General features: G+C 48.2%; 1 protein-coding gene across 1 annotated transcript; it reads left to right on the forward strand.

The window, feature by feature from the left end:
* Window positions 1-804: 804 nt before the first annotated feature.
* On the forward strand, window positions 805-3,463 carry LOC123103329 (protein CLMP1). The gene has a single exon (XM_044524873.1). The coding sequence runs from the start codon at window positions 878-880 to the stop codon at window positions 3,227-3,229; it is 2,352 nt and encodes a 783-aa protein (XP_044380808.1). The 5' UTR covers window positions 805-877; the 3' UTR covers window positions 3,230-3,463.
* Window positions 3,464-10,789: the final 7,326 nt, after the last annotated feature.

Raw genomic sequence — 10,789 nt, forward strand, 5'->3', positions numbered from 1 at the left:
CGTCGATGCGGGGGATTTTGTTGCGAACTTGGCTGGAACGTTGGATGAACCTGTGTAGCATCTCACCCTCCTTCTGTCGGATGGCGTTTAAATTGGCAATTGTGGACGGCCGGTCACAAGTTCCCTTCAAATTGGCATTGAACCGCTCGCACAGCTCGTCCCAAGTTTCGATGGAATTCGGTGGGAGGTTCATGAGCCATGAACGGGCCGAATCTTTAAGGGTTGTAGGAAACCAGTTAACCATGGCGTCAGAGTAGCCATGAGCCGCCTGGATCGCTGTGGCATAGTTTTGGAGAAACTCAACGGGGTCAGTTGAGCCATCGTACCGCGACGATAGATCTGGCTTGAACCGCGGAGGCAAGGCCACCCCACGGAGTTCGGGGGTGAACGCATGGCGCCCCACACCTATCGGCATAGCGCGGGCGCTCGGGGTGCCCAGCGCAGGGCGCCCCGCCTCCGCCTTCTCTTGAACAAATCTGTCCTGCCGCTCTCACCGGCGCTCTTGGACAAAAAGTTACCACGACGTATGTCTTTCACGTAACCAAACAACATGCTTGCAATCAAATAGCGTGCTGATGGCTTGTCTCTAATGCACGTTCCATAGAATTTTGTGGGCAACCAAACTAAATACAGAACATGTTTTTTTCCTGTATTGCTCTTTTTTAGCAAAAAAAAAATCCTGTATTGCTGAGTCAGGCTGAGTGGAGTCAAAGATGCAACCAAAATTACGTAGGAACCTAAGAAGCGTTCATACTGTAGCAGGGTTGGACTAGGCCCAACGTTCTAGACCCCTCCGTCTCGTTAGGGTTCACTTCCTGCAAGGCTCTACTCTTCATTCCACTCTCGGTTTCCGCCTCCCCCTCCCCGACTTATCCCCATGGGCAAGTCCGGCGCCAAAAAGAAGAAGCCCTCCCCTTCCGCCACCGCCGCCGCCACCACAACCGCCGCCAAATCGCCGCCAGCCGCAGCAGAGCAGAAGGCCCCGCCGCCCGCGCCCCCCGTAGCGAACGGGGCGGCGCAGCACCAGGCCCCGGCGGACCCCGGCGTGCTCCTGCGCCGCGCGCACGAGCTCAAGGAGGAGGGCAACCGCCTGTTCCAGTCGCGCGACTACGCCGGCGCGCTGCGGCAGTACGAGCTCGCCCTCCGCCTTGCCCCGCGTGGCCATCCCGACCGCGCCGTCTTCCACAGCAACCGCGCCGCCTGCCTCCTGCAGCTCCGCCCCGTCGACCACAAGGCCGTCGCGGAGGAGTGCTCCCTCGCGCTCCAGGCCGAGCCGCGCTTCCCGCGAGCCCTTCTCCGCCGGGCCCGCGCACTTGAGGCGCTCGGCCGCTACGAGCTCGCACTCGCCGACACCCTCGCGCTCCTCGCCCTCGACCCCAACCACCGCGACGCTATCGACCTCTCCCACCGCCTTCGCTCCCGCATCTCCTCCTCCTCCTCCTCCTCCACGGCCTCCGCCGCCTCCACCCACGAACCCACCAGCCGCCCTTCCCCCGCCGCCCTCGGTGCCTCGGCCGTTGTGGCCGGCCTTGGCCCATCCCTCCCTTCCCGTCCCTTCCCAAAGAAACAATCGCCTCCGTCGCCTCCTCCTCCACAGCAGCAACCAGGTCCTGCGATGACTAAATTTAATTCTTCGCCAACGCCCAAGTTGGTGCCTTTCTCCAACTCTCCGTCATCTTCTGCCAAGGCTTCAACTGCTGATATTTCTCAGAAGACTGTGCCAGCACTGTCAGTGCCCTCAACCCAACCAGTGACGGAGACATCGCTCATTAACAGGAAGGTTGTGACGAGATGGAGGCCCCTCAAGCTGGTGTATGGCCATGACATTAGGCTTGGGGAGATGCCTGAAAAATGCAGCTTCCAGACGCTCCGGGAAGTTGTGGCGAAGCGCTTCCCATCATCCAAGGCTGTGTTGATGAAGTATAAGGATGCCGATGGTGATCTAGTTACCATCACTTGCACATCAGAACTACGATTGGCCGAGGCTTGTGGTGTTGGCACCGATGCAATGGAAGGTGATACTAAGCTCCCCATGTTGAGGCTGCACATTGTTGAAGTAAGTCCAGAGCAGGAGCCTCCGCTGCCAACAGAAGAGCAGAAGCTGGAGGAGGAGGAGTTGTTGATCACCGGTGAGGATAGCTCTTCACATACTTCTGCAGAGGTAGCTAATGCCGAGGTAACAAAGCCAGATCTGGAGAACGGAGTTGCTGAACAGAGCACTCTGACAGGGAAGAAAGATTGTGGCCATGCTGAGTGCAAGGAAGCTGAGATTGATGATTGGTTGCTTCAGTTTGCAGAACTGTTCCGGAACCAGGTTGGGATCGATGCTGATGCACATCTGGACCTTCATGAAGTAGGAATGGAGCTGTGCTCTGAAGCACTTGAGGAAACAGTGACCAGCGAGGAGGCCCAATCCCTATTTGAGATGGCTGCAGCAAAATTCCAGGAGGTCGCTGCCTTGGCGTTATTTAACTGGGGAAATGTGCACATGTGTGCAGCAAGGAAGCGCATACCTCTTGATGAATCTTCTCCAAAGGAAATCATGTCTGCTCAGCTCCGAACAGCTTATGACTGGGTGCTAGAGAGGTATGCTCTTGCAGGCCACAAGTATGAGGAGGCCCTGAACATCAAGCAAGATTTCTATGAAGGGCTTCTTGCTTTAGGCCAGCAACACTTTGAGACCGCAAAGCTTCACTGGTCATTTGCATTGGCAGACAAGGCTGACCTGTCTACCTGGGATTCTTCAGAGACATTCAAGCTTTTTGATAGTGCTGAGGAGAAGATGAGGGCTGCAACAGAGATGTGGGAGAAAGTGGAAGAACAGAGAATGCTAGAGTTAAAAACACCTGGTGCGACCGAGAAGGATGAGGTGTTGAAGAAAAGAAAGAAGCAACACAGTGCAGATGGTCAAGGGGAGTTGACACCGGAGGAGGCAGCTGAGCAGGCAGCCGTAATGAGGCAACAGATTCACCTATTTTGGGGCAATATGCTTTTTGAGCGCTCTCAAGTGGAATTCAAGCTTGTTGTCGGTGATTGGAAGAAGAATCTCGATGCTTCTGTTGAAAGGTTTAAGTTGGCTGGAGCTTCAGAATCAGATATCTCCACGGTGCTGAAGAACCATTTTTCCAATGCAGTCTCTGAGTGCGAAGAGAAGAAAGTTATGCCTTCAGGCACAGGAAGTTCCCAAACAAGTGACGGCATTGATGATGAATCTGTGGTTGAAAGCTAAGTTCTTGTTGTTCAAGCTAGATGAAATCGATGCTTGTCGTATTCTATTGTTTGATAGGCATTATTTGTTCTTGACAACTTCTTCATGGTTTGGTATCATGACCGCCAATTTAGATATTATTAGCATACATAGATTTTTTGATTTGCAGAACTAGCGTGGACTTCACGTGCTTCAAACATCTTGATCTGTTTCATGTGTCTTGATTTTTATGATAATTTTTTGGGCCGGTTTCAAGGTATATGATGGAGATTTTTGAAGTAGTTAACCACTTTGAAGACCGTTCGCTAAACGTTCTCTGCAATGATATCGCAGAATGTAGACTAAGCTTTATCCATTATTTTTTGCAAGCAGTGATACAGATTGTAGCCTCTTACAGAAATGTAGGGAAAGGCTGCGTACAATAGACCCAAAGTGGTCGGACCCTTTCTCAGACCCTGCACAAGCGGGAGCTACATGCATTGGGGCTGCCTTTTTTAGTGATACAGATTGTCACACCTGAGATTTACTACTCCCTCCATTCATTATTATAAGACGTTTTGGACAGCTAGCTTTGAACTGTTTTGGGCACTGTCTGAATTGTCTAGAACGTCTTATAAAAGTGAACAGAGGAAGTAGTAGTTTCTTAGTTATATCAACTGCAGCTTTGAGCTGATAATATCTGCGAGGCGCCCGCAAACTGGCCACTCTGTTCGGTTGTGATGCAAGGGATTGTTAGTTGTCACAGCCCGCTACTACAGCAGTGTGCACTGTGCAGCAGCATTTTGGTGCAAATAAGTTTTGCATAAATTTTGCAGATTTATTGACTCCAGAGAACGGGAAATAAACGTACTTCCAATTCAGTTCAATTTCATATCAGAGCTATAACATAATATTTCCTATGACTAAGAGCATGTTGGGATCTGCTCCACTCCGCAACTCCGCTGTCGTGCAACTTTACCGGTTGGCTGATCCAGGATGTCCTTTCCTGCGGATAGCAACTTCCTTCCCTGACCATGTGGAGTGGAGCCAGCGGCCGAACATGTCCCAAAATGTAAGGCATTTTTTCACACTCTGGTAGTATGGAAAAATGTCTTACATTTTTGAAACGGAGGGAGTATGTTAATCTACTCCCTATTTTGCACGTGGAGCCAACAATCCAGGAAGCTGGGAGCGGATTCAAGAATTTGAAGGAGTGAAGAAGATCCAAACAGGCTTGCAGAACTCTGTTTTTCGTACAATACAATGTTAAGGTGATCGGCACATCTGTGCATTTGAGAAAGAAAGCCATAGACCGGCAAATGTAGTATAGTAGTACTCCCTCCGTTTCAAAATAGATGGAACGGAGGGAGTACAAGCGAGCGCTAGTACGATCGGCACATCGGCACATCAGTTTTTCTGATGGACCTACTGCGTATTCACTCATCTATTTCGTGTTCTACATACTGGAATAAGTATAGTTTAGTTTGCAATTTATGTTGTGCGTGGGATTTTCTTTCTTTTTTTTCTCCCTGCACAAATCTATGAATGCTATGTTATGAACTACTAGTTTTCTTTTTGTGTATCGATTTGTTCATGTTGGTTTAATGAATAAATAGGCATAGTTTACTTTACACCACTGCACCTAATTGACATCTAATTTGTTCTATGTATGTTGTTAATCTTCTTATTTAAGTTTGTGTTTAGTATTGTTTTTAATAATAGTTGGTAGTATATTCTTTTGTTACTTTGAATTATTTCATGAGACTATGGCCGGTCAAATCACACATTTCTCTATCACGAATAGGTAATCAACATGTCAATCACACTTTGTGTGGATCTCATGAGCCCTCGCATTCACCGGGGATCAACATATATGTAGTTTATTGATTTGCTATGCCAAAACATGTGTAGTTGTATCAAGTACAAATTGAGACGTGTAGGTTTTTTGATAGTTATGCAACAACGATCTAGTTTTGAGTAGGCTTGGACACGGCCTCAGTGCATTGCATTGCACAGGGTAAGGTTTGCCTCGTATAATACTTCCCTAGACCTTATCTGATGTGGGAGCTTCTAACAATGGATCTGTCATTTTACTCTATATTAAACAAGATCATCATTGTTGTCATTCTCTCTGTGAAGTTGAATCTCATGATAATTTGCTCCATTTGGTAGCATCGATTTACTTGTGCACGGGGAAGTGCTTCAAAATTTCTTAGATGTTGAGCATGTTAATGCTTGGTATGCTAATATTTATGTTGGTTACATGTGCATTGTTGAGAGTATACAATATCGTGCTTGTTACAAAAAGTTAGCAACAACTGGTTTACTTTTAATGATAGCGAGAGGGCTATTCTACCGACGAAGGTTGGATCTTATGAAATCAAAATGAACCATCAAGCAGATACAAACATAATGAGAACACACCCAGTCTCTCTATAATTAGGATTCACACAACCAACTTCATCGCACGCACACAAACACACAAAAATGTGGTAGAAGCGAGGAAAAAAACCCAAAGATATCAAATCCGCGATTGACAAACTACAACTATGACAATATCCGCAACAACCATCTCATGACACCACACGGACAACAAGGTTTTTAAACAGAAACAACTTCAGGAAGGGAGCGATGCTCAAGCGCCGCCGTCACCAGATCCAACTACCATAGTCAGATTCTAGATTTTCATCCAGAAGAACCAATCCAAGCATATCCAAACAATGCCTTTAAAGTAATGATGCAAAAACATCACCATTGCCAGGTATAACCAACTCGGGCCAGACCTAGATTTTCACCTCGGTGCTCGTCGAAGTCAATCATGTAATGTCTCCACGACATTTTCGCGATCCCGGCAACTACATGTAGTTGGGCTAAAAAATCAACCGCCGTCGCTGCACAACCATATCATCTGCATCAAGTCGTCGTCCGTAGATTACCTCTCACCACTGAAGGCAACCATCGAACCCAGGGAGAGGATCCCTCAAGAAGACCTTTTGATGGCCACCAAAATCAGCATCGATGTCGCTTATAATCCCCAAGCGCAAGGAATCATCATAGCACTTTTCAAAGAAGGAAGTGGTAAGTATAGAGTGTCGAATTCACAAGGAGCTAAAGGTAAGATCAATGTTCTCCCAGATCCTATCTGCCACTGATACAACCCTACGTACACCGACCATTTGCTTTTATCTAGTAACGAGAAATAGAACTATTAGCAAGCATCCACAAATACTAACAAGTTCATTAAGGTAAAACTCAACCATAGCATTCAGATATATTATAACACCCACGATGCGGCTATATCTCCCACGTGTCTGAGCACGACTTAGAGGCATAACCGCATAGTAGGCATGTCGCAAGAGGGGTAATCTTTACACATCCCATGTACTGAATAAGATAGAGATACAGAGTTGGCTTACAATCGTCACTTCACACAATACATAAATATAGCATTACAACATCCAGAATACAATCAGGGTCCGACTACAGAACCAAAATAAAAAAAGACAACCCCTGATGCAATAGATCCCCGATCGCCCCGACTGGGCTCCACTACTGATCAACTGAAAAACGAAACAACACAACGAACACGAACTTCATCGGGCTCCCACTTGAGCTCGGTTGCGTCACCTGCACTGTTATCATCGGCACCTGCAACTGTTTGAAGTAATCTGTGAGTCACGGGGACTCAGCAATCTCACACCCGTGAGATCAAGACTATTTAAGCTTATGGGTAGGAAAATGTGGTGAGGTGGAGCTGCAGCAAGCACTAGCATATATGGTGGCTAATTTACGCAAATGGGAGCGAGAAGAGAAGCAAAGCACGGCCGTGATCTAGAAATGATCAAGAAGTGATCCTGAAACTACTTACGTTCAAGCATAACACAAGAACCGTGTTCACTTCCCGGACTCCGCCGGAAAGAGACCATCATGGCTACACACGCGGTTGATGCATTATAAATAAGTTAAGTTTCAAGTTTTCTACAACCGGACATTAACAAATTCCCATCTGCCCATAACCACGGGCGCGACTTTCGAAAGTTCAAATCCCTGCAGGGGTGTCCCAACTTAGCCCATCACAAGCTCTCACGGTCAACGAAGGACATTCCTTCTCCCAGGACGACCCGATCAGACTCGGAATCCCGGTTACAAGACATCTCGACAATGGTAAAACAAGACCAGCAAAGCCACCCGATGTGCCGACAAATCCCGATAGGAGTCGCACATATCTCGTTCTCAGGGCAACACCGGATGAGACTAGCTACGAGTAAAACCAACCCTCAAGTTTCCCCGAGGTGGCCCCGGAGGCAGCTCGGTTCGAACCAACACTCAGAGGAGCACTAGCCCGGGGGGTCTAAAATAAAGATGACCCTCGGGCTCCGGAAACCCAAGGGAAAAAGGCTAGGTTGTTAGTGCAAATGTAAAACCAAGGTTGGGCCTTGATGGAGGAGTTTTATTCAAGGCGAACTGTCAAGGGGTTCCCATTATAACCCAACCGCGTAAGGAATGCAAAATCAAGGAACATAACACCGGTATGACGGAAACTAGGGCGGCAAGAGTGGAACAAAACACCAGGCATAAGGCCGAGCCTTCCACCCTTTACCAAGTATATAGATGCATTAGTTAAAATAAGAGATATTGTTATATCCCAACAAATATCCATGTTCCAACAAGGAACAACTCCATCTTCACCTGCAACTAGCAACGCTATAAGAGGGGCTGAGCAAAGCGGTAACATAGCTAAACAACGGTTTGCTAGGAAAGGTGGGTTAGAGGCTTGACATGGTAATATGAGAGGCATGATAAAGCATGTGGTGGGTATCGCGGCATAGGCATAGCAAAAGAGCGAGCAACTAGCAAGCAAAGATAGAAGTGATTTCAAGGGTATGGTCATCTTGCCTGCAAAGTTCTCTGAGAAGACGAAAGCTTGATCCTCGTAAGCATACTCAATGGGTTCCTCGAACACGAACTCGTCTCCCGGCTCTACCCAAGGCAAGAACACAAGCAAAGGAAACCACAATCAACCACGGTGCAATGCGCAAGCAACATGATGCAAAACATGGCATGATATGCGGGATGTGATATGCAATGCATATGCGTGCTCCGGAAGGAAAAGATTGAACCATGCCTCAACTTGGCAAACCCAGAGTGCTGCTGGAAAGATGAGTTGATTTCGGTCGAAATCGATATAAAGATCACCGAAATCGGATGCACGGTTTGCAAATGGCAAGTAAAACAATAATGGCACGATTCTGCGATTAACAGCACGATGCCACATAGAATGCAATAAGAAACTAAGCTACTACACTCCAACATATCTACAAATCACACGACAGTGATCCACTCAAGATGCTTGACAAAATATGAACACTGAGCTATGGCTAAATCACACAAGAGCAAGTTCATACAAGCATGGCAAAAGTGCAAAAGATAACAGCATCACAGACTTAGTGAAAATAACATGTCAGGAATTAACATCAGGAAGCAATGTTTAGAGCAAGATATCAACATGCTACAGGATCATATCATAGCAAAGCAAGGCATGACATGCATCTACTCAAGGCATATAACAAAAGTCCCTTACTGACCATAAGCCAAAAAGGATCATAAGATATGATGGCACCCATGTAAACATAGCAAGTTTCGTTAACAGATTCGGACTTAGCAGAAAACTAGACATGGCATAAACAGAATTATGAAGGCATGTTTGCGAGCTCGATGCACTCAACACAAGGCATTGCATGACAAACTAAGCATACTACCAGCAAGAAGACATGATCATGAAGCTAACCAAAGCAAGAACAATCTCATAGCATGCATGGATCAATTACAACAACCTTGGCAAAATTGATTAACATGTAAACAATCTGCCAGGAACATTTTATAGCAAAAGTAGAGCAAGATTGAGTCATGCTAGGGCACTCCATAATTTCAAACAAAGACATGGATGGATAGAGCATAACAATATCTCAAAATCATCCTTACTGAACATGCTCAAAAGAGGCATGTATCTCTCTGTAGCAACATGAATACATGGCATAAAAATAACAGCAGACAAAGACTTAGTGGAAATCCTGAGATCCTGAAATCAGCAATATCACGAGAGCTACTTTGCATGCTTGTGCTAGTCACCACATTGATCACAAAAATACATGGCATACACCCCTGTAAAGATGGCATGGCATATAACAAAACACATGTAGAGCTCATGCCCATATGCAGCACACAATAATCATGAAAAAATGACAAATGCTCATAAACTGATAAGAATCAGCATCTAACATTCTATAGCACTCTTGCAACAACAATTAGGGCATCAAGATGGACTCAAACAAGCATGGTGCAATGGAATGAAACGAAGAGGGAACCCAGACGAACAATTTGATATATCATGCATGCAAAATGGAGCTACGGATGAGGAGATATGGCATGATGAACAGGGCTATAAAATAATCACAGGAAAAGACTTAGTTGAAATTCAACCTCTCAGGAAAGTCAACGAGACGGAGGGATTCGGGATGAAGAGATCCAGGACGCGGGACGGCGTTTGGTTCGTCGACGTGGTGGATCAGATCCATCTTCCATAGATCCGGCGACGAGGATTCCGGCGACTCCGTGAGGGCATGGAAGCCGAGGCGAGGCGGGAACGGTGGAGGAGGACCGGCGGGCACCGGCGGAGGCGAGCGGCGGCTCCAGTCACCGGCGAGAGGAGCAGGGACGGCGCGCGGGGCGGCGGACGACGGCAGGGCGCGGCGGCCGGCGAGGCCCTGCGGTGACTGGCGCTGAGCGCGGAGACGGATGGCGGAGCGGCGGCCGTGGCGTCGCGGCGGCGACGACCGGTGATGGAGACGGCACGGCGAGGGACATGCGGGAGCGGACGCGGCGGCCAGCGAGGCGTGGTCGGGCCCGGCGCGGCCCGGGGCGGGCCGGCCGCGGCGCGGTGGGAGGAGAGAGAGGGACAGGTGTTGCGACGTGAGTGGAGGAGGGAGGCGGCACGCTGACGTGGCGGATTGTGATAGGCCCGGGCGACGTGTCCGGCGGACATGTCCGTCGGTGGTGGGAAGTGTCCGGCGGCGCGAGGGGAAGAAGACTAGGGTTTGTACTGCGCGAAAAATCGGGAAGGGCACACCTATTTATATGTAGAGGGAGTTAGGAGAGTCCAAATGAGGTGCGGTTTTCGGCCACGCGATCGTGATCGAACGAACGAGAGGATGGAGGGGGTTTGGATGGGTTTTGGGCCACTTTGGAGGGGTGTTGGCCTGCAACACACACGAGGTCTTTACGGTTCCTTGGTTAACCGTTGGAGTATCAAACGGACTCCAAATGGCAAGGAACTTGGCAGGCGGTCTACCGGTAGTGAACCAAGGACGCTTGGCAAATCTCGGTCATGTCCGAGAACGTTTAACACCCGCACATGAAAAGAGGCAAAAGGGGACGCCGGAGGACGTAGGAGTGCCGGATTGCAAAACGGACAACGGGGAAAGTGCTCGGATGCATGAGACGAACACGTATGCAAATGCGATGCACATGATGACATGATATAAAATGCATGACACGCAAACAAATGACAAGGCAACAACAGCGAATAACTGGAGGACACCTGGC

The sequence above is a fragment of the Triticum aestivum genome, chromosome 5A (genome assembly GCF_018294505.1).
Source record: "Triticum aestivum cultivar Chinese Spring chromosome 5A, IWGSC CS RefSeq v2.1, whole genome shotgun sequence".
In the NCBI taxonomy this organism is placed as follows: domain Eukaryota; kingdom Viridiplantae; phylum Streptophyta; class Magnoliopsida; order Poales; family Poaceae; genus Triticum; species Triticum aestivum.

Excerpts from the sequence above, each read along its gene's own strand:
- LOC123103329 (XM_044524873.1), top strand. The coding sequence starts at position 878 with ATGGGCAAGTCCGGCGCCAAAAAGAAGAAGCCCTCCCCTTCCGCCACC.